Here is a 24,642-nt window from a genome sequence, read left to right as displayed (position 1 = left end):
TTTGTCCCAACAGCCCCATGAATGGAATCTTTACTTAAAAGTCTACTCGTCGCAGCCCTTTCTTTGTTTGGAGCCTGGTTCTCAGTCATTCTCTTTTTCGCTGACTGGGGCATTTTCCTGTTCCTGTCCGCTCTCTGGGACTTTTCTTTTGGAAGCTCACCCTGAACCCCCTCCCTTTAGGATCTCTTTCTGACTCTCTCTCCTTTCCCTCCTCTCCCTGCCCCGGCCTAGAATACTTGCTGACAATGGCACACCGCTCAGTCACTGCTGTACCTCATGCCAACTTTGTGTGTGTGTGTGTGTGTGTGTGTGTGTGTGTGTGTGTGTGGTGGTGGGGCGGGGGGGGGGGGGGGGGGGGGGGGGGGGGCTAACCTGGACAATTTACTCAAAAAGGCAATCACACTCCTCAGGCGAAGGTCTTCTGATTTGGTCTATAGCAGGGGTGGGCAAACTACGGCCCGCGGCCGCATGCGGCCCGCCAAAGGTATTTCTGCGGCCCACCAAGTCATTAGAAAAAAAAAAAAAATTTTTTTGTTTTTAAGAAAAAAATTTTTTAAGGTTAATGGGGGGGGGCTGTTGGGTTACTTACTGGTATAGGGTGGATACGTTGACTTGAGTAGGGTGATCATTGCTCGGCACAACGTCGAGGGCCGAAGGGCCTGTTCTGTGCTGTACTGTTCTATGTTCTATATGAGGCGCCCAGAATCATAACCGGGTGAAGTAAATATTTTACTTAATATACTATGCGGCCCTTTGTGAATTGTGAATTTCTGAATGTGGCCCTTGCATGGAAAAGTTTGCCCACCCCTGGTCTATAGTCATGGACAGAAGGGTGTAACTGAAAGTGAGACAGGTATGGGGATTTAGAAGATAGAAATTAACGAGTTTCAGCTCTTGCCATTGTCCAACAGATTTGAGGTTCTTGCAACTTGTATGAACAAGAACTATAGAGTGGATGAGGAAACTGACCAAGGCATCGTGAAGTGAACAATTCAAGTTGGGAGAGTAAATAGGAATGTAGTGGTAATAGGGAACAGTATAGGCAGGGGGATAGACATAGTTCCATGCAACCGGGAATGTGTAGTTCATCCGGACCGGATGGACTACACACCAGGATTCTGAAGGAGATAGCTGAGGAAATTGTGGAGGCATTGGTGGTAATCTTTCAGGAATCACTGGAGGGAGGGAGGGTCCCAGAGTTGGAAAAGTGGCTAATGTAACACCTCTGTTAAAGAAAGCAGGGGGGCAGAAGTTGGGAAATTATAGGCCGGTTATTTTCGAGTATTAAATATGGGATTGAGGAGCATTTGGAAGTGCATGGTAAATAGGTCTGAGTCAGCTCGGCTTTGTCAAGGGGAGGCCATGCCTGGCAAATCTGTTAGAATTCTACAAGGCGGTAACAAAGAAGTTAGACAAAGGAGAATACGTGGGCGGGATCAATTTGGATTTCTACAAGGCCTTTCACAATTGCCGTACAGGAGACTGTTAAATAAGATAAGAACTCATGGTATAAGGGGAAACGTAGAAATTTGTTGACAGGCAGAAGACAGAGTGGGGATAAAGGGGTCTTTTTCAGGATGGCATCCAGTGATAAGTGGTGTGGTGCAGGGATAAGTGTTGGGACTAAACTAGTCACAATATACATTAACGATCTGGAATTTGTGCTAAGTTTGCAGATGGTACAAAAATATGTAGAGAGACAGTAGTATTGAGGAAGTAGGGAGGCTGCAGAAGGACTAGGTGAATGGGCAAAGAAGTGGCAGATGGAATACAATGTGGAAAAGTGTGAAGTTATGCACTTTGGTAGGAAGAATAGAAGCATAGACAAATCTCTAAATGGGAAAAGGCTCAGGATTTCAAAAGCACAAAGGACTTTGGAGTCCTAGTTCAGGATTCTCTTAAGGTTAACATGCAGATTCCGTTGGAAGTTAGGAAGGTAAATGCAATGTTAGCATTCACGTCATGAGGGCTAGAATACAAGAGCAGGTATGTACTGCTGAGGCTGTATAAGGCTCAAGTCAGACCCCATTTGGAATATTGTGAGCAATTTTGGGTCCCGTATCTAAGGAAGGATGTAAGGCTTTGGAGAGGGTCCAGGGGAGGTTCACAGGAATGATCCCTGGAATGAAGGACTTGTCATATGAGGAGCAGTTGAAGACTCTGGGTCTGTATCCAATGGACTTATGAAGGGTGAGGGGGATTACAGAATACTGAGAGGCCTAGATAGAGTGGACCTTCAGAGAATGTTTCCACTAGTAGGAGAAACAAGAACCCGAGGGCACAGCCTCAGACTGAAGGGATGATCCTTTAAAACCGAGATGAGGAGGAATTTCTTCAGCCAGAGAATGGTGAACCTGTGGAACTCATTGCCGCAGAAGGCTGTGGAGGCCAAGTCACTGAGTGTCTTTAAAAAAGAGATAGATAAGTTTTTGATTAGTAATGGAATAAGGGGTTATGGGGACAAGGCAGGAGAATGGGGATGGGAAACATATCAGCCATGATTGAATGGCGGAACAGACTCGATGGGTCAAATGGCCTAATTTTGCTCCTATATCTTATGCTCTATGGTCTTTTGGGATTATGAGCAGCTGGGGGTTCATTTAAAAAGGGCAAAGATAATCTTTGGATCAGCAAAATGATGCAGGATAAATAAAATGAAAGAGTTGAATGTGTGGCTCTGAATGTTCGAACCTCAGTCTCCAGTTCACTCTGAGCAGACACTGGCTGCCATGCATCACATTAACGAGCACCAGGTCCCACATACTACCGCTGCAACATATAATTTGTCTTGCCATCTAGCCCTGTTCATGTTTATCATCTATAATAATAATCTTTATTGTCACAAGTAGGCTTACATTGCAATGAAGTTACTGTGAAAAGCCCCTAGTCGCCACACTCCAGCGCCTGTTCGGGTACACAGAGGGAGAACTCAGAATGTCCAAATTACCTTACAGCACGTCTTTCGGGACTTCTGGGAGGAAACCGGAGCTCCCGGCGGAAACCCACGCAGACATGCCGAGAACGTCGGACTCCGCACGTTCAGTGATCCAGCCGGGAATTGAACCTGGGACCCTCGCGCTGTGAAGCCACAGTGCTAACCAATGTGCTGCACTTCAATGGATAGGAAGATGGCAGTGAGATAGAAGATCAGCGATCCATCTAGTGAAATGCCTGAGCAGGCTCTATTTAAAATAGGTAGTTGTTGTCAGGGCAAGTATGACATTGATGCAGCCCCGCATGTTTTATTAGCCGCCACCACCATCATCACCACCTTTCCTAGTCAAACTCTTGCCACTGTTTCTGGGTTATGCTCTATTTCCAAGATACAATTTTTGCATTATCCAGCAACTGGAGACTGAAAAAGGGTAGAAAAAGTAACACCTCTTTTCCCTCTGCACTAAATTCCTGAACCAAATTCCTAACTTCACAATCAGTCTATATCTCACTTAGATGTAGTCTTCTCTCTGTGCACCCTCTTACTATCTCCATTATGCTAGGCTCCACAGCATAGAAATCACCATTCAAACATTCAACTCAGATGGGCAGACCATTGGCGGGATTCTCCCCTACCCGGCGGGGCGGGGGGGTCCCGGCGTAGCGGAGTGGCGCCAACCACTCCGGTGTCGGGCCTCCCCAAAGGTGACGAATTCTCCGCACTTTTGGGGGCTAGGCCCGCGCCGGAGCGGTTGGCACCACGCCGACTGGCGCCAAAACCGGCACCAACGGCCTTTGACGCCCGCCGCCCGGGCTGGCTGAAAGGCCTTCGCCAGTTCGCGAATGCGCCAGTGGTGACGTCAGGGGCAGTTCCGCTGACGTCATCACCGGCGCATGCGCGCTGGGGGATTCTCTTCCGCCTCCGCCATGGTGTAGGCCGTGGAAGAGAAAGAGTGCTCGCGGGCCTGGCCACCGTGGGGGCACCCCCCAGGGTCCGATCGCCCCGCGCTCCCCCCCAGGATCCCGGGGGCCCACTCGCGCTGCCGATCCCGCCGCTACCAGAGGTGGTTCAAACCTCGATGGCGGGAGAGGCCTCCCAGCGGCGGGACTTCCCACGAGAACGCGTGAAAGGAGCTGTCTTTGTTCCCCAGTTCCTGGAGTACACGCTACTGGAGACAATGCCATTCCCAGATGATGTGGGGGAGGGCAGGATTGAGGATATATATGGGTGGTTGGGAGAGCAGGGCACGGTATTAGTGAAAAGAATCAAGCAGAAGTGGGAGGAGGAGTTGAGGTGGGTGATAGGATGAGGACTCTGGTGTGAGGTGACGCGATGAGTGAACTCAACCAACCTCATTCCTGCAAGAATGAGTTTACTACAATTTAAGGCGGTGCACAGCGTTCACATGCCTTTGGCTTGGATGAGTGGGTTCTTCCTGGGGGTAACAGATGGATGCGGGAAGTATGGGCGGGGCCAGCAAATCATGCCCACATGTTCTGGGGATGTGAGGGGTTGGAAAGCTACTGGGAGGTGGTGTTCGGGATCCAATCAAAGGGAGTAGGGGTTGAGGTGAAGCCGGACCCTTTGGAAGGTGCCGGAGCTGCTGTAGGGGAAGGGGGCCAATGTTGTGGCCTTTATCTCTCAGATTGCCAGCGATGGATTCTTTTGAATTGCAGGTCGTTTACTCTCCCTGGGGTCATGACTTGGCTGGGGGATCGATACGAGTTTCTCCGGTTGGAGAAGATCAAATTTGCCATCACAGGATTGAAGAGGGCTTTGAGGTACAGTGGAGGGCGTTCATGGCAATATTTGAGGAGCTGTTCATCGCGGGGGGTGGATTAAAAGGGGAAAAATGTATAAACTGTGTACTTCATTTTGACTGGATACAAAATTGATGTTCTTGCTCAAGTTTGGAATAAAATATATTTTAAAAAAGAAACCAAGTAGAGAACTGTGGAGAAAATTCTGTTAGAATATAGAACAAGATTGACTGAAGCGAATAGTATAGATACATTTGCGAGGAAACTAGAAAAATATTTGAGTGAGAAAGAAATAGAGGGGTTGTGGTGAACGTATTGTATTAACCATTCACCATGTATGTCACTGTATCACGCTGTTGCCCATGTGGGCTCCACCTATGGACCATTGTACAATATTACCTGGAACGTATCATATTGGTGCCCTTGTGGACTCCGCCCCTGGCTCTACCCCTTGAGGGGAGGTATAAGAGTAGTAGCCCTGTAGGCAGCTCTCACTAGCAGAGCAGTCGCAGCCAGGCACTGTTCTAGGTCGATTAAAGCCAGAGTTTACATCCACTCTCTGTTTCGCGTGAATTGATGGTCGTATCAATTTGATCGACTACAACACCACAATGGAATCGGCCCTCAAACCTGACCGACTGGAACTCGACCCGCAAGCCACGGAGGCAAAAGGGATTTTTTTCGCACTGGCTCCGCTGTTTCGAGGCCTACCTCGCTGCCTCCTCCTCGCGTTCCGTCCATGCCCGGGTGAGCCATCGAATCTCTGTACAACTCGAGGAAGCCTCCACGTACGCAGGCGCCCTCGCTATGCTGAAGCGCCTATACGTAAGGCCAGTGAACGAGGTGTACGCGCAGCATCTCCTCACTACTCGACGCCAACGCCCCGGGGAATCGCTAGAGGAGTACCTACGCGACCTCAAAGTCCTTGTGCAAAGTTGCAACTACCATGCCGTTACGGCCACTCAACATATGGACCTCGCCGTCCGGGACGCCTACGTGGCTGGAATCAGGTCCAACTACGTGAGACAGCGCCTCCTCGAGAAAGGTGCCCTGGACCTGGAAGAGACAGTAAAGCTAGCCTCCTCCCTAGAAGTAGCGTTCCAAAGTCTCAGCGTGTTCTCGTCTGATAACGCGACCACCTCGTGGACCCCCGACCAGAAAGTACCCCAGGCCTGCGCCGCGCGGCTTCCTGCCCAACACGGGAGGGCTGCCCTGCTATTTCTGCGGCCAGCATCAGCACACCAGCAGCGCTGCCCGGCTCGGAATGCGAATTGCAGCGACTGCAGTAAGAAGGGACATTTTGCTAAAGTTTGCCTGGCCAGGTCCTCAAAATCACAGGCCCGACTCTCGGACTCACAGGCCTGCAGACCCCGCAGTGTGGCAGGTTGCCTGCCTGCCGGCTCTCCCTCCCCCCCCCCCCCCCCCCCCCCCCCCCGGACGCGTCATCGGCCTCGTGTTGTCCGTGGGGGCAGCCATCGTCAAGCCCGCTGTTTGTGTGCAACTCACGGGGGCCGCCATCTTGGCCATCCTTGCCCACGCGGCCCGCCACGTGCGACTCATGGGGGCCGCCATCTTCCTCGCCGCCCGACACGTGCGACCGACGGGGGCAGCCATCATGGGACCACCCCAGCACCTCCAACCACACCGGCTACCCACAACTTAGTGCGGTCACCCTGGGCCAGTCGCGACCCAACACCTCCAGAGCTCCATGATGACCGTCCGGGTAAATGGACACGAAACGCCTTGCCTGTTCGACTCAGGGAGCACAGAGAGCTTCATTCATCCAGACATGGCAAGGCGCTGCTCGCTCCCAATCTTCCCTGCACATCAAACCATCTCCCTCGCTTCTGGGTCGCACTCGATGCAGATCCGGTGGTGCACCACAACCCTCGCAATAAAGGGCGCCGAGTACACCGATTTTAAATTATATGTACACTCCGACCTCTGCACTCCTCTCCTGTTGGGCCTGGACTTCCAGTGTAACCTCAGGAGCCTAACTCTGAAGTTCGGCGGGCCCCTATCCCCACTCACCGTAAGTAGCCTCGCGACCTTAAAGGTCGACCCTCCCCCGGTCTTCGCAAATCTCACCGCCGACTGTAAGCCAGTCGCCACCAGAAGCAGGCGGTACAGCATCCAGGACAGGACTTTCATCCAGTCCGAGGTCCAGCGACTCTGGCGGAAGGGGATCATCGAGGCCAGCAATAGCCCCTGGAGAGCTCAGGTGGTGGTCGTCAGGACCGGGGAAAATAACCGGATGGTTGTAAACTACAGCCAAACCATAAACCAATAAACGGAACTCGATGCGTACTTCCTTCCCCGGATCGCAGACATGGTTAACCAGATCGCACACTACTGTGTGTTCTCCACGGTTTATCTGAAGTCTGCATACCACCAGCTCCCAATCCGCCACTACACGGCCTTTAAGGCAGACGGCCGCATCTTCGATTTCCTCCGGGTCCCCTTCGGCGTCACAAACGGGGTCTCGGTCTTCCAAAGAACGATGGACCGAATGGTGGACCAGTACGGGCTGCGGGCCACATTTCTGTACTTGGACAACGTCACCATCTGCGGCCATGATCAGCAGGACCATGACGCCAACCACCAGAGATTTCTCCAAACCTCCCAAACCCTTAACCTCACTTGCAACAAGGAGAAATACGTTTTCCGCACAACCAGACTAGCCATCCTCGGCTACGTCGTGGAAAACGGAGTTCTAGGACCCGACCCGGAGTGCATGCGCCCCCTCCTGCAAGCTCCCCCACTGCCCCAAGGCCCTGAAAAGGTGCCTCGGCTCTTTTCCTATTACGCCCAGTGGGTCCCCAACTATGCGGACAAAGCCCTTCCACTAATCAAGGCCGCCATCTTCCCACTAGTGGCCGAGGCCCGCCAGGCCTTCAGCTGCATCAAGGCAGATATTGCCAAAGCCGCGATGCGCGCAGTGGACGAGTCCGTCCCCTTCCAGGTGGAGAGCGACGTGTCAGAGCTCGCCCTCACCACCACCCTTAACCAGGCAGGCAGGGCAGTAGAATTTTTTCACGTACCCTCAACGCCTCCGAAATTCGACACTCCTCGGTCGAAAAAGAAGCCCAAGCCATCGTGGAAGCGGTGTGGTCCGGCACTGGAGGCACTACCTCGCTGGTAGGGGCTTTACCTTCGTCACCGATCAGCGATCGGTAGCCTTCATGTTTGATAATACGCAGCGGGGCAAGATCAAGAATGATAAGATCTTGAGGTGGAGGATCGAACTCTCCACCTATAATTACAATATAGTATATCGCCCTGGGAAGCTCAACGAGCCCCCAGATGCCTGTCCCATGGCACATGCGCCAGCGCGCAAGTTGACTGACTCCGGGCTATCCGCGACGGCCTCTGCCACCTGGGGGGTCACCCGGCTTCTCCACTACATCAAGGCCCGCAACCTACTCCACCGACGAGGTCAGAGCCATAACCAGGGACTGCCCAGTCTGCGCGGAGTGTAAGCCGCACTTCTATCGACCGGATAAGGCCCATCCGGTAAAGGCACCCCGGTCCTTTGAGCGCCTCAGTATTGACCTCAAAGAGCCCCTCCCCTCTACCAACCGCAACACATTTCCTCAACGTCGTTGACGAGTTCTCGCGCTTCCCCTTTGCAATCCCCTGCCCCGACATGACCGCGGCCACCATCATTAAAACCCTACATAGTGTCCTCACCCTGTTCAGTTTCCCCACATACGTTCTGTGACCGGGGCTCGTCATTCATGAGCGGCGAACTGCGTCAGTACCTGCTCGGTAAGGGCATCGCCTCGAGCAGGACTACCAGTTATAAACCCCGGGGAAACGGGCAGTTGGAGAGGGAGAACGCGACCGTCTGGAAGACCGTCCTCCTGGCCCTACGGTCTAGGAATCTCCATGTCTCCCACTGGCAGGAGGTCCTCCCCAACGCACTCCACTCTATTAGGTCCCTCCTTTGCACGGCCACAAACAAGACCCCTCATGACTGCCAGTTTGTTTTCCCCAGGAAATCCAGCTCCGGGGTCTCGCTTCCGTCTTGGCTGAAGACACCGGGACCCGTCCTACTCTGCAAATACGTCAGGAGCCATAAATCCGACCCCCTGGTCGAGAGGGTCCAGCTCCTTCACACCTACCCCCAGTACGCATACATAGAACACCCCAACGGCTGACAGGATAAGGTTTCCCTCCGGGATCTAGCACCCGCAGCTTCCATTACCACCGCCACTCCAACTTACCCCACCCAACCTACGCTGACCAGCGCCCCCCCGCCCCTACATGGCACCCGCACTCCCTCCCGCCCTCCCTTTCCCCTTCACCGACCCACAGTGTAGCCACCTGGGGTGGCCACTGCCCAACACAAAATGGAAGATTGCAAGGAATGCAGGGAAAATGGACATGTTGGAAAGCAAGCAGCTTGCAAGGCGATTGTATATAAGAACATAAGAACTAGGAGCAGGAGTAGGCCATCTGGCCCCTCGAGCCTGCTCCGCCATTCAATTAGATCATGGCTGATCTTTTGTGGACTCAGCTCCACTTTCCGGCCCGGACACCATAACCCTTAATCCCTTTATTCTTCAAAAAACTATCTATCTTTACCTTAAAAACATGTAATGAAGGAGCCTCAACTGCTTCACTGGGAAAGGACGACTGCAGAAACCAGTTTTGACTGTTGCAGAAACCAGACAGCACTGTGAAAAGAAACCAGTTAACATACTAATGAGGCAATACCGGGCGAGTCCCAGATACAATGGACACAAGTTAAGCACAAATCGATACATTCTATGGAAGGCCAGACCCTGTGGCGCCAGAGAAGCCCAAAACAATAGGTCCCAAGAACCGCCCAGTGACCGAGGAACTGCCCTATGATTGGGGGGTTCAAACATATCGATTGGGAAGAGACCCAATCGATTCCAAGGGACCTATAAAAGAAAGGTCCCACACATGGTTCAGTCTCCTGTTTCCTGGCTCCTGTCTCCTACTCCAGCCATCGAGCAGCAGCCACCAACAAGTAAGTGCCTAACGACGACCGCTACCAGAAATAGGCACTCCTGACCCCCTTTTCAATTGATAACAATCTGAAGTCTGCAGACCAGAGCAGAGCAAGAGGCCTTGTTCCCTCACCCAGCAGTTCCTTCGAGATAAGTATTAGTTGTTTAGCGGTAGGAGTAAGTTTAATCCTTTAGCGTCTGCATGGGTAGTTATTATAATTGTATTATAATAAACTTTAGTTGTTTGGACTTACTAATTGGTGTACGGTTTTATTGCTTTGAACTTCACCTTGAAGCTTGTGGCAGTGTCATAACGGCACCTGGCGACTCCAGAGCTTAGAACAAGAAACAGAGCCAAATTGAGTGTTAAGCACACTCACCCAGAACGAGCAACAACAGGAATGAAGCTCGAGAAGACACGCTCCCGGTGTCCGCGTCTGTGCCCGCACCGGCGATTTCACTACCCATGCCCGCACGGATGAGTTCGACACCTGGGCCAGCTGCGATACCAGAGCTTCGCTGATCACAGCGCACGATCCGGGTGCTGGACAGGCTGAACTTGTGAACCCTTCACCCACGCCGGACGTCAATTTTTTAAACAGGGGGTGAATGTGGTGAACGTATTGCATTAACCATTCACCATGTATGTCACTGTATCACGCTGTTGCCCATGTGGGCTCCACCTATGGACCATTGTACGATATTACCTGGAATGTATCATGTTGGTGCCCTGGTGGGCTCTGCCCCTCGCTCCACCCCTTGAGGGGAGGTATAAAAAGCAGTAGCCCTGTAGGCGGCTCTCACTAGCAGAGCAGTCGCAGGCAGGCACTGTTCTAGTCGATTAAAGCCACAGTTTACATCCACTCTTTGTTTCGCGTGAATTGATGGTCGCATCAGGAGTATGCTGTTCAGAGGTAGGTAAAGAAAGATGAGAAGAGGCTCAAGTGGCACCTAAACGTCAGAATGGAATGGTTGGGCCAAATTGCCTGATACTGTGCTGTATACTACTCTATGTAAAAGACCAATTGGAAGTGGTGCAGTCATTGCTGTAACATGCCACAACTTTTTAATGTCTATCTATATTACTGAGAATACTTTTGAAGCATTTAAAATCCTTCTCAAATAAGGTACAGCAATGTTTCTTTTAAATCATTCTTATCTTTCTGAACATTTTTTTTTCATTATATTGTGAAAAGAGCAAGCCAAATTGTATTTTTTATTAAAGAAGAACATTTTCACAATTCCTTGGATTGAAGAATTGATTGATTCTTGGAGGTGCAAATTCAAACTAAAGATGAAAAGAAAACAATTCCTTCATTATGTTTGTCAGAAGTGGTATGTTGACAGCAGTACAAATGACATCATGATTTTTTTTCACAAGTCCAATATTTATTCCCCAGGAATCAATCAGATTAAGCACAAAGCTCCTGCATTGTGGAGTGAATGTGTAATGGAGAAGAATTCACACCAGTTTATAATTTAAAATATTGGCTAAACCTCTTGGCATTTATAATGCTATCTTAAAGCTTTCCCTCGATTAAAGCCAGAGTGCTACTTGAAATGTCAAGTCATTCTTATTGCCAGACCCAGTAGGAGTAAACTTAGTTAAATAATATATCATTACTTTTCTCAACCTAAAAATTCCAGAACTGTAAGCTATCTCCTCCTATGGCTATCCGTTTTGTTCAATTCTTTAATGTTAAGTGGCTAATGTAACAAGTTTGAGCTTTCAACTTGAAGCAAACAATTAAAATGTTCCACTTCTAAGCATTAAACTTTATTAAATATTGTTACAAAGACAAGTATTCTAATCTAGAGGGGAAAATAATCTATCTTCCATTATTTGCATCCACTAAAGGCTCCTAATTCAATTCTCACATAATTATGACTTGGTCAGTGGAAGACATTCATCAGTATGTATGTGATATATAATAGAATCTTGCTTACATACTTGTAATTTTTTATGTACTCAATTACACTGCTGGTATGCCGTTCTGGAACTGTTTTTGACCATCCCAAACACCTTCACCAGCATCACAGTTAATCCACCACTTTTAAGGACCTCCAGATTTGTCAGGTTTGGAGCAACAAATGCTGAATTAACAACTTCTGCTGTGTGATAGCCTTGAAACACTAATGGATGAGGGGGGATAACCTCAATCTGTGCATTCTGTGGAGACTACTTCTACAATCTGCACACAAGATAAGAATAGTGAAAGAGAATTTTTACTCAATTGACAACATTTTTTTAACTAGAAAGAAATGTTTGTGATGGACAATGTTGTATTGTAATACAAAGTCATTTATGCAATTGCTGCATGTGACTAAGACAATGGTTAAATAACTGGAGGACTGACTGTTCCATCACAATCACAGCTGGTACTTCTTTTAAGTATTATACTTCTGCAATTATAGCATTCATGATATTTGCAAGCATGCAAAATCTATTGGATAAACTAGGACAGCACAGTGGCGCAGTGGCTAGCGCTGCTGCCTCATGGCGCCGAGGACCCGTGTTCGATCCCGGCCCTGGGTCACTGTCTGTGTGGTGTTTGCACATTCCATCATGTCTGTGAGGGTTTCACCCCCACAACCCAAAGATGTACCTGATATGTGAATTAGTCACACTAAATTTCCCTTATTTAGAAAGAAAAAAGGATTGGGTACAGTAATTTAAAAAAAGGCAACTAAGAATAATGAAAATTATAAATGTATCTTTCAAAATCAAATACAGCTAACATTCATCCGGCGACAGTTAAGGCTATGGAACAAGTGCTGGAAAATGGGATTAGAATAGATAGGCACTTGATGGCCAGCACTGACACGAATGTCCAAAGGATGTTGTCTGGTATGGAGGGCATTTGCTATGAGGAGAGGTTGAATAAGCTCGGTTTGCTCTCACTGGAACGACGGAGGTTGAGGGACTACCTGATAAAAGTCTACAAAATTATGAGGGGCAAAGACAGGGTGGATAGTCAGAGACTTTTTCCCCAGAGTAGAGGGGTCAATTACGAGGGGGCATAGATTTTATGGTGCGAGGGGCAAGATTTAGAGGCGATGTATGAGCCAAGTTTTTTTACACACAGGGTAGTAGATGCCTAGAACTCGCTGCCGGAGGAGGTGGTGGAAGCAGGGATGATAGTGACATTTAAGGGGCATCTTGACAAATACAAGAATAGGATGGGAATAGAGGGATACGGACCCCGGAAGTGTAGAAGATTTTAGTTTAGACGGGCAGCATGGTCAGCACAGGCTTGGAGGACCAAAGGGGCTGTTTCTGTGCTGTACTTTTCTTTGCTCTTTGTTCTCTTTCTGTGCTGTAAAACTCTATGATTCTAAGAATAATGAATCCAAATGCACAAATTAACACTGAGTACAACAGTTGACAACAGTTTGGTATCAGGTAAATGAGACCCAAAGGAAGTATAGGGCACCAGACCAAATCCAACATCCTCAGTATCCTTCGATTCCGTCCCTCACCCTCCACACTGGATATTATGTGACCTGCTACTCTGTTCTATCTTCACACCAACCTCTAACCACTCTCTACCTGCCATAGTGGTTAGCACAATTGCTTTACAGCTCCAGGGTCCCAGGTTCGATTCCCGGCTTGGGTCACTATCTGTGCGGAGTCTGCACGTTCTCCCCGTGTGTGCGTGGGTTTCCACCGGGTGCTCCGGTATCCTCCCACAGTCCAAGGATGTGCAGGTTAGGTGGATTGGCCATGCTAATGGCCTCCTTCTGCACTGTAAATTCTATGTTCTATGCTTCCTTCACCTCCCAATATCTAACCCCACTCTACTATCTTTCCTCTCCTCTTAGCCCTGATTTCTAACCTTAATTGTTCTCTGTGCTTGTAATCCAGCTGTGTCCCTCATTCCGCCCTATGGTGTCCTGTTCTTCCCTCTGGCACTGTCGTCACCTTTTGTACATTTATTTCCTGGGGTGGAATTGTGGTGGTAGAGAGCACAATTTGGGTGCACTGGGTTTCAGCCCCACTTAAACTGCACACCAAATTGCATTTCCAGAATGCAAACATTTCTCCTGTTTGCACTACACAGGTCTTGCCAGCATTCTGGGTATTCCAGAAAAAGTGCTCCATAGACCAGTGAGAACCAGAATAGGTTTTGTTTCAGATATAGGAATGGCCATAATGCTAGAGCTGTTGGGGAGTGTTTAAACTAATATGGCAGGACGATGGGAACCTAGGTAAAGATGTGGAAACTGTGAGACGTGTTCAGGAACACCAAGGGGCAAAAAACATTCATAGGGGTGGTGTATATATATCACCAAACTCAAGCCCTATCCCCAATCAAAAGGGAAGGCGGAAAAGGGCATACATATAGAGAAGCAGCTGCTGACGAAGGCCTTGGACAGCCGGGTAGACATGTATCTTACCGTACTCAGCCACTGTTCAGCCCTACTGGTAAATGGTCTGTCATCAGCTCAGCTGCTTATGAACAGGCAGTTGCTAAAAACCCTGCCCTCCATGGTGGCGCCCACAGTCAATCGATGGCTCAAGAAGAGCTGGTTTTTCAGAAAAAAAAGCAGAAAGATATCTACAATAGGTCTGCAAGGGCACTCCAGCCCTTGTAAATAAGGGGCACTGTCAGAATCGAGGACGCCAATGGCAAAGGATGGGTGAAGCTAGCAACGGTTGTTCAACAAGCAGGTCCACACTCATATGGTGTGCACTGTGGATGGCTCACTTCTGCGCCGTAACTGACGGATCGCTCCTCAAAGTACAACAACCTTTTGTGCTTAACCCAATAGACAAGTCTGAATGTAATCCCAGGCTGGAGGAAGACACAGACTGTCCAGCACAGCCGGGGTTAATGATGCATCTGCTGGTGCCGGGGGAAAGACCAGCGATTGATGAAGGTGGGGCACGCTCACCAACGCAGCCGTTGCTCAGAAGGTCGACCATTAGGCGCAAACCTGATAGACGTAACTTGTAACTGAATGTTCAAGAAATGTGGTTGTGAATACACCTTTCTCCAAAGGAAGGGGGATGTGGTGATATGCACATATGCATATCTGTATATATCTGTATACAATTGTACAAATGTATATAACTGTACATAATTGCACCAATGTATAAAGCTGATCAGCAATACATGTAGTGACAGTTATGACCTCCTACCATTAGGTGGAGCCAGACATACATGCAGCCAGATATACATCAGGTGACTGATGAGACGTGGCAGTTGGTAGCAGGATGGACAACAGGACAGTTGCATCTCACTATAGCTCTCCAGTGACTTAGACAGAATTGTCCGTACATAGGTTTGTTGGTTACCTGTCCACGTGTTTAATAATAAATATTTATATACTTATTATAGCTAAACACAAACGTTCCATGTCTGTCTTCATGATCAGGGGAGCAATAGAACACAATACAGTCTGTCTCCGGTTCCCTGTCCATATTTGCTGCCCTGTGGTAGAATAAGAGGTTCAGTGGTGCCAGGCCTCCCACGTGTCGCCCATGCTGCAAGATGGTCTTACGTATCCTCGGGATTTGGGTGCCCCCCCCCCAGACAAAGGCCACGATTAGCATGACGACCCTGGTGAAGGAGGATTTGGGGATTAAAATCAGGAGTGATCTGAATACGAAGAGAAACCGAGGCAGCACGTTCATTTTGACCATCTGAAACCTTCCCACCAATCAAACAGGCAGTGAGTCCCACCTTTGCAGGTCCCTCTTCACCTCCTCCACCAGGCTGGAGTGGTTCCACTTGTGGAGTCTCATCCAGTTGTGGGCTACTTGTATCCCCAGGTACCTGAACTTGATTTGGGTCACTTTAAACAGTAATTCGTCCAGCTCCGCTTCTCCTTCTCGGGGCTTCACTGGAAAGATTTTGTTCTTCACCAGGTTGAGTTTGTAACCTTGAGAAGACACCAAACTCCCTCAGGAGTCCTGTTATCTTTCCCATGCTGGCCAGGGCGTTCAATAACTAAAGGAGCAGGTCATCCGCATAGAGCGAAACTCTGTGCTCCCTGTCCCTCTCTAAATGCCCGTCCACCACGCTGTTGATAGAACATAGAACATAGAACAGTACAGCACAGAACAGGCCCTTCGGCCCTCGATGTTGTGCCAAGCAATGATCGCCCTACTCAAACCCACGTATCCACCCCATACCCGCAACCCAACAATCCCCCCATTAACCTTACACTACGGGCAATTTAGCATGGCCAATCCACCTAACCCGCACATCTTTGGACTGTGGGAGGAAACCGGAGCACCCGGAGGAAACCCACGCACACACGGGGAGGACGTGCAGACTCCACACAGACAGTGATCCAGCCGGGAATCGAACCTGGGACCCTGGAGCTGTGAAGCATTTATGCTAACCACCATGCTACCGTGCTGCTGATCTAAGGACAATGGCAGTACGAACAGGAGCGAGGGTAACGGGCACTCTGCCTCGTTTCCCTAAGTAGCTGAAAGTGCTCACCGAGCTGGTGGCATTCATCTGGATGCTCGCCATAGGAGCGCTGTGCAAGAGCTTCACCCATGCGGTAAACCCTGGTCCAAACCCAAACAATTCAAGAACCTGATGAGGTACCTTCATTCTACTCGATCAAAGTCTTTCTCAGCGTCCAGGGAGACGATTACCTGGATGGGGTCATTATTACATTCAGCAGGCGTCTGATTTTCGCTATTAGCTGTCTGCCCTTGACAAACCCTGTCTGATCTTTAGCAAAGGTCACCAGACCTTTCGCTGGGCCATTTGCATCATTGTTTAAGAGAGAGATGGGGCAGTATAATCCACATTCTTTCGGGTCTTTGTCCTTTTTGGGATCAGTGAGGTTGATGCCTGCACCAGCGTGGGAGTCAGGGCCCCCATCAACAGTGGGTCGTTCAACATCTTTGCAAGTGAGGGGCCAGTGCTGCTGCAAATTTCTGGTAGAGGTCTACCGAGAACTCATCTGGTCCCAAAGATTTCCCTGACTGCATGGAATCAATGCATTCCATGATTTCGCCCAGCCCAAGTGGTGCTTCCAGCCCTTGTTTCTTGCCCTCCCCCACTACCAGCAAATCCAGTCTGTCGATGAACTGCTTCATCTCCGAGGCCCCTCCGAAGGTTTGGAGGCACAAAGACCTCGATAAAGGTGCAAAGGCCTTGTTGAGCTCATATCCACCATTTCTGACACTAACTTTCTCTTTTGCGGCTGTTTGCTTTCTTAGCTGGTGCGCCAGCATGAGACTGGCCTTGTCTCCATATTCGTAAAAGGGTCCCTCTCCACCGTGCCTGACAGAGCTGGTAGACTGCCTTCCTTGAGGAGAGCAGCTCAATTTCCATCTGCAGCTTTTCCTCTCAGTCAGCAGTTCCACGGTTGGGGCCGTGGAGTACCGCCGTTCCAGTACGGAGTCGATCAGCCGCTGCTTGGTTGCCCTTTCTTTCCTGTCCCGAAGGGCCCTATAAACTTTGATTTCCCCCCTGATCACCGCCTTCAGCGCCTTCCAGAACATGGAGGGGGGTGCGTGGGTCTAGTCCTTCTCCAACGTCACTTCTATGTAGTCTGACGCTTGATCAGAGATTACAATCACAGAGTATTCCACCTTTGTTACCCCTGGAAGCACCATTTTCCCTATGACAAGAAAGACTATACGCAATTAGGCTTTGTGCACGTGGGAGAAGGAGAATTATTTTTCTGTCGCCACCCCTCCCTTTTACCTTGATTACCGGGGTCCCTTCCAGGATCCTCCTAACCATAACAAATCCCCCCACCCGAGTCACTGTGCTTGTCGCCGTGAATGAAACTGTCCTGCTGACTAGTATGGCCTTCCTCCTTGCCATAATATTGAAATATTTGTCCCACCCAGCCCTTCCTGAACTCTAGTCGGTCCCTCTCTCTTAGCTGCGTCTCCTGTAGGAAGGCTACGTCCACAATCAGACTCTTGAGATGGACAAGGACTCTGGATCTTCTCTCTTGCTCGTTGAGGTCTCTCATGTTCAGTGTCCTCCATCCCTTGGGCCTAGCCCTGTTCGTCCAGGCCGTTGACTACTTCCCCATTTTCACCATCTCTTCGTGCGACCTCTTAAAACCAGCCCTCTACCCTCGCCCTATCCCCCTCAGCTTCCCCTATACCCCTCTGCTTCTCCCCCTGTACCCCCTACCCTTGTGCTCCCCCCTCCCAGTCGCCCCCCCCTCCGATCTCCCCCTTTTTGCCCAGTCGCCCCCCCCCTCCGATCTCCCCCTTTTTGCCCTTTGTTTCCCCTAAAATTCAGTTTTTCCCTTTCCTCCTGCCAGGCGCTTCCACCTCCCGGGAAGTGGGCTGTGGCCTCGTCCTTCACTATACCTCCGTACACTCGCCTGTTTGTGGCTCCCCAACAGTTGAATTCCTCAATTTAACCACATCGACCTCTACCCCACCCCCCGCACTCTGTATGTGGTCACCCCTGCCCGTCTCAGATTCTAACATCCCACGTTCTGACCATTGCCTTCTATTATTGGTTGCCCAGTCCATCTTTCTCGACAAACATGTTCACCTCCTCCAGGGCTTCAAAGTTGTGTTCTTTACCCTGATGTGACCCACAGTTTGACAGGGTAGAGCATGCCAAATTGCAGCTCACTTTGTACAGCGTGGATTTGGAACCGTGCTTTTTTGAATTCCGTCCTGTGCCTAGCCAGGTCTGCACCAATGTCTTGGCATACGCAGATGGAATGTCCTTCCCACTTGTATCCTTTTGCAATCTTCGCCCACCTCAGGATCCGCTCTTTACCCTGGTACCTGTGGAGCTTCATGACTGTCACCTGCAGTGGTTCCCCAGCCCTGGGCAGCTGCTGAAATGACCTGTTGGTGTGGTCTACCTCAGGGGCTTGGAGAAGGTTTAGCACACGGCTAAATCACTGGCTTTGAAAGCAGACTAAGGCAGGCCAGCAGCACGGTTCAATTCCCGTACCAGCCTCCCCGAACAGGCGCCGGAATGTGGCGACTAGGGGCTTTTCACAGTAACTTCATTTGAAGCCTACTTGTGACGATAAGCGATTTTCATTTCATTTCATTTCAGAAGCCCTTCTTGTCGACTAGCTTCCCAAGCATTACTACAATGTATTCTGTGCGGTTTCCCCCTCCATTCCCTCCAGCAGCCCTGCAATTCTCACGTTTTGCCAACGTGATTGGTTTTCTTGGTCGTCGACTTTGTCCTTCAACCCCTCCTGGGCCATGACCAGCCTCGCCACCTCAGCCTCAAGCGCAGCGATCCTGTCCCCATGGTCCATGGCAGCTTTTTCGCGTTCCCATGTCATCGTCTCTTCTAGCCTCCGCTCCATATTATCCATTGCCTCCCTCATGGGGCCGTCGTGGCCTCCACTGCCATCTCGACGGCCACTAAGAGGTGTTTTTTATTTCCTCCCTATGCTTCTGGAATGCGAAGAAAAATAAAGCACCTCATTCTGTCCGTCAGCACCTGGGTCTGAGCGGGGGCCTCTGCGGGGTCAAGCTTTGTCGGTTCTGTGCCTCCACACGTGATTCCCTGTTCTGAGGCTGAGGTTTCCCTCCCCTCATCTCTACTGGCTTTTCAACTGGGTGGCTGATTCTTTCCAACATTGTTTGGCCATACGGTCGATGGTGGGTTAGTTTGGAGGGTTTCCTATACTTCTGGTGCCTGTTTGAAGGGCCTTAGTCGATGTTCTTAGATGAGAGCCACTTTTCGTGTGAAATCTGAGGAAGGGTGTTCTTGCTATGGAGGGAGTGCAGCAAAGGTTGACCAGGCTGATTCCTGGGATGGCGGGAATGTCATATGAGGAAAGACTAAAGTGGTTAGGATTATATTCATTGGAGTTTAGAGAGTGAGAGGGGATCTCACAGAAACGTATAAAGTTATAACAGGATTAAACAGGGTAGATTCAGAAAGAATGTTCCGATGGTGGAGGACTCCAGAACTAGGGGTCATAGTTTGAGGATAAGGGGTAAATGTTTTAGGACTGAGGCGAGGATAAATTTCTTCAACCAAAGAGTGGTGAATCTGTGGAATTCACTACCACAGAAAGTCATTGAGGTCAAAATGTTGTGTAATTTTAAGAAGGAATTAGATTCCTGTGTGGAGTCTGCACGTCCTCCCCGTGTGTGCGTGGGTTTCCTCCGGGTGCTCCGGTTTCCTCCCACAGTCCAAAGATGTGCGGGTTAGGTGGATTGGCCATGCTAAATTGCCCGTAGTGTAAGGTTAATGGGGGGATTGTTGGGTTACGGGTATATGGGTTACGTGGGTTTAAGTAGGGTGATCATGGCTCGGCACAACATCGAGGGCCGAAGGGCCTGTTCTGTGCTGTACTGTTCTATGTTCTAATGTATTAGTTCTTGATGGGCCTTTGGTTCCCGTTATGGAATGGCTGAGTATTTCCAGCACTGTCTATTTGTATTTCAAGTTTCCCGCATCTGTGGTATTTTGCTTTGATTCCCCCTAGAATTTCACCGTACAATTCCAGAATACAATGCCATAGATGTTGGATACCCTCGTTATTCCCCAAAAATGGTCCTTTCTCGTGTACGAGGTTTAAGAGGGAATAGTAGAGACGTTTGACAGAGTAGGGGACTTAAAGCCAAGCATAATCCAGTCCTTCACCAGGATCCACGCATGGTCTTTGAATAAGGCATTAAAGGAAAGCAGCTGAGAGAGAGAACAGGAAAAATGTGAAAAAGTACTAAAAAGAATAATCTACAAATATATAAGTGAAAAAATAATTAAATGTGAGATTGGACATGATGAACATTATACTACATTAAAGGCAAGGATCAGAATACTTAGTTAAGCAACAGGAAGTAGGACAAAAATTATATATCAAGAATTCTGAGGGAACAAAAAGATAAAGCAGGCCTTAGAAATTAGTCTGTAATTCCACAGAGATTTGACTTGACCTCCTTTTAAAGGCCAAGATTCCAAATTTCTACTTCCATAAGACATAGGAGCAGAATTAGGCCATTTGAACATTGAGTCTGCTCCGCCATTCAATCATGGCTGATGTGTTTCTCATCCCCATTCTCCTGCCTTCTCCCCATAACCCCTGATCCCCTTATTAATCAAGAACTTATCTATCTCTGTCTTAAAGACACTCAGTGACTTGGCCTCCACAGTCTTCTGCGGCAAAGAGTTCCACAGATTCACCATCCTCTGGCTGAAGAAATTCCTCATCTCTGTTTTAAAGGATCGTCCCTTTAGTCTGAGGCTGTACCCTTATGTTCTAGTTTCTACTCGTGGAAACATCCTCTCCAAGTTCACTCTATCCAGGCCTCTCAGTATTCTGTAAGTTTCAACGAGATTCCCCCTCATCCTTCTAAACTCCATCGAGTACAGACTCAGAGTCCTCAACTGCTCCTCATATGCTAAGTCCTCCATTCCAGGGATCATTCTTGTATGTCTCCTCTGGACTCTCTCCAAGGCCAACACATCCTTCCTTAGATGCAGGGCCAGTAACTGCTCACAATATTCGAAATGGGGTCTGACCAGAGCTTTATACAGCCATTCCCATTTCTGGCAATTTTCACCAGCGCAGAATAACGGTGTAGGTTGTGAGCCCACATGCAGCACTCCTGCCCTTGCTAGATCTGTTGCAGGGATGGGCATTTTAAACCACACGCCAGCTGCAACTTTAGTAGAGTTGGGGCCCTTCTGTAAGCAGACAAGGTTCATGGGCAGCATGGTAGCATTGTGGATAGCGCAATTGCTTCACAGCTCCAGGGTCCCAGGTTCGATTCCGCTTGGGTCACTGTCTGTGTGGAGTCTGCACATCCTCCCCGTGTGTGCGTGGGTTTCCTCCGGGTGCTCCGGTTTCCTCCCACAGTCCAAAGATGTGCAGGTTAGGTGGATTAGCCATGATAAATTGCCCTTAGCGTCCAAAAATTTCCCTTATGTTGGGTGGGGTTACTGGGTTATGGGGATGGGGTGGAGGTGTTGACCTTGGGTAGGGTGCTCTTTCCAAGAGCCGGTGCAGACTCGATGGGCCGAATGGCCTCCTTCTGTACTGTAAATTCTATGGTCTGTCAGAGGAGTCGTGAACCCACAAGTCATTAGCCCCAAAAAAATAAGAATGCATTATTTCCATTGAAATATACTGAGAGCTTTATGAGAAGAGGACCAATCAATCATAACTATTCATTGTATTAATTTCCCCCCATGGCTCTTAATTTTGTGTTTACAAACACAGAAACCACATAAAAGAAAAATAACTCACAAGAGAGCAGTTCAACAAAATTCTCAACCCCGAAAAGCTATATAAACGTAGCCTTTTGAGTGAAGTGCATTCATCATTCTTGAAACTGAATTAAAAATTCATAATAAAGCCAAAAATTGCAACTGTATGAACAGAAGTAGACATTTGATTTTCCAGATAGCCTAATTATGAATGCTTGACTGAGCTCAAGAAAAACAAATGCATATCTCAGCAAGAAATGTTTATATAGGAGACTTCCGGGTGTCATGGAGCGTGTGGTCGCAAATTTGGTGGCTCCCTCTCAAGGCGGATTTTTTTGTTCCTTGGAGGAGATGGTGGGGGAGCACGAGGAGCAGTTGACCTCTTTGATGGAAGAGGTAGGAGCGATGCGGGAGAGCCAGAAGAGGCTGAGGGATAAGGTGGAGGATCTGGAGAATCTCTCCAGGAGGCAATTGTCGGGATGCCTGAAGGCATTGAAGGTGCAGATGCGAAGTGTACATGGCAAGCATGCTGGAAAAATTGATGGAGAGGGGGCCTTTGATCAGCCTCTGGAGGTGGATTGAGCGCACAGGGCACTGAGGAGGAGGCCGTAGGTGGGCAAACCGTCGAGGGCAAGTTGCACCACTTTCTGGGGAAGGAGAAGATCCTTTGATGGGTGAGGCAGACCAAGAAATGTACCTGGGAAGGGAGTGAGCTGCAGGTGTACCTGGGTGCAGAATTGGCAAAGAGAAGAGTCGGGTTTAATCGGATTAAGACTGTCCTCTTTGAAAAGGGGGTGATATTCGGGGTATTGTACCATACAACCTTAATAGCACTGCAGTTGGAAGTACTGCTCACAGTTCTGGGCTTCACACTACAGGAAGGATGTTGAGGCAATTAAGACGGTATACAGAGTTTCTAGGATAGAGGTGTGTAAAATTATGGAGGGATGGGAGAAGTAAATAGAAAGAGACTATTTTCAGTATTTGAAAGTTCCAGTGGAGGACATAAATAGAAAATTAAACATGTGAAAGACAGAAAAAGAGAAACTTTTATTTTTGCGCATGAGGCTGTGAAATGCACTGCTGGAATTTGTGATTAACTGAGAGGCTGTGCAATACTAAATATGAAGGAGAAGAAAGGGTTATGGGAACAGGGTGGCACATGATGATAAATATCAGCACAGACTGGTTAGTCAAATGTTCAGGTGCCATGCAGTAATTTCTGTGGAATTTTAGGAATCAGCAAACTTTAACAACAAAATATATAGACCCAGCAAACAACGGCGGCACAGTAGCACAATGGGTAGCACTGTTGCTTCACATCTCTAGGGTCCCAGGTTTGATTCCCGCTTGGGTCATTGTCTGTGCGGGGTCTGCATGTTCTCCCTGTGTCTGCATGGTTTCCTCTGGGTGCTCTGGTTTCCTCCCATAAGTCCCGAAAATTAGTGATTTCAAAAGACTGGCACGCAGTCAGGGGAGCAATAAAAGCGACGAAGAGTGAAGAGAATCCAGTTGGGAAGTAGGGAAGAATGTAAACTAAAATTAACAATGAGTAAATGTTCCATTATGGAGTTTCTTTTTGGAACTTGTGTGAAAATTAATGAAGGCAGGTGATTTATCAGTTTAGTTTTGGTGTTATCCATGTGTAAAATTACAGAATGCAACCACCAGTTGTTTATAACACTAAAATCACTGAAGGAAAATTCTTAAAATGTATTTGAAGTGCACTCATCTGTAACATGCCTTTGTCTTACCTTCACATTTTTGAGTTACTTCACTAAACCTGTGTCCAGCTGGGCATTTGCATTCAAAGGAGCCTACAGTATTAATGCAATTTCCCCCACTGCAGCTTCCTGGAATAGCTTGGCATTCATCCACATCTGTCAAAGGAAATGAAAATATTTCAACAGATTATCCTTCTATTTTTAACAGTTTCACCATCCTGGTATTACTCTGCAATTATCATCCATAATTATCATCTGTCTACTCGCTCATCAATACTGGAGATTTTATTAGTAAATTTAAAGGGGTCAAATTTTCAGAACTCCTCTAGAAGAGAAGTGCATTAGTCTAAACTTCACACATTCCACCAAGTTCAACCCACTTCCTGAAATTAGGAGCTTTTAAATTTTTCATATTATTGTTGGCATCCTTTATTAAGTTACTTTGTGAATTGAGAAGGTTAGGACACCAGCTTGGTTATAGGTCTTTCTGTGATCTGGCGCAGGATTCTCCCCTAACCGGCATGACGGGGGGACCCGCGTAGGGGAGTGGCGCCAACCACTCCGGGGTCGGGCCTCCCCAAAGGTGGGGAATTCTCCGCACCTTTGGGGGCTAGCCCCGCGCCGGAGCGGTTGGCACCAGAAGACTGGCGCCAAAAACCGGTGCCAGCGGCCTTTCAGGCCCGCCGCCCGGCAGCGGGGCTGGCCGAAAGGCTTTCGCTGGTCGGCGCATGCGCCGGCGGTAACGTCAGCGGCCAGCTGCTGCTGACGTCACCACCGGCGCATGCGTGATGTGGGTTTCTCTTCCGCTTCCGCCATGGCGGAGGCTGTGGCGGCGGCGGAGAAGGAAGAGTGCACCCATGGCATTGGCCCAGAGTCTGAGCGGGGGGACCCGATCGTGGGCCTGGTCACCGTGGGGGCAGCCCCCGGGGTCCGATCGCCCCCCCCCCCCCCCGACCCCGATTGCGGGGCCGATCCCGCCGCCACCAGAGGTGGTTCAAACATCGGCAGCGGGAGAGGCCTCCCAGCGGCGGGACTTCGGCCCATTCGGGCCGGAGAATCGCCGCAGGGGCCTCGTCGATCGGAGTGGCGAGATTCCCGCCCCCGCCA

General features: G+C 49.2%; 1 protein-coding gene across 2 annotated transcripts in view; it reads right to left on the bottom strand.

Moving 5' to 3' along the window:
- The window catches only part of LOC119956802 (fibrillin-1-like), a 622,562-nt gene that overhangs the window by 430,567 nt on the left and 167,353 nt on the right, over positions 1-24,642 (bottom strand). For both annotated transcript variants that reach the window (XM_038784238.1, XM_038784237.1), the window contains exon 7: positions 23,566-23,691. In XM_038784238.1, coding sequence (XP_038640166.1) covers positions 23,566-23,691 — 126 coding nt within the window. The remainder of the gene's footprint in view (positions 1-23,565; positions 23,692-24,642) is intronic.

This window comes from Scyliorhinus canicula, chromosome 24, assembly GCF_902713615.1.
Source record: "Scyliorhinus canicula chromosome 24, sScyCan1.1, whole genome shotgun sequence".
In the NCBI taxonomy this organism is placed as follows: Eukaryota; Metazoa; Chordata; class Chondrichthyes; order Carcharhiniformes; family Scyliorhinidae; genus Scyliorhinus; species Scyliorhinus canicula.
This window is presented reverse-complemented; position numbering and strand designations above follow the sequence as displayed.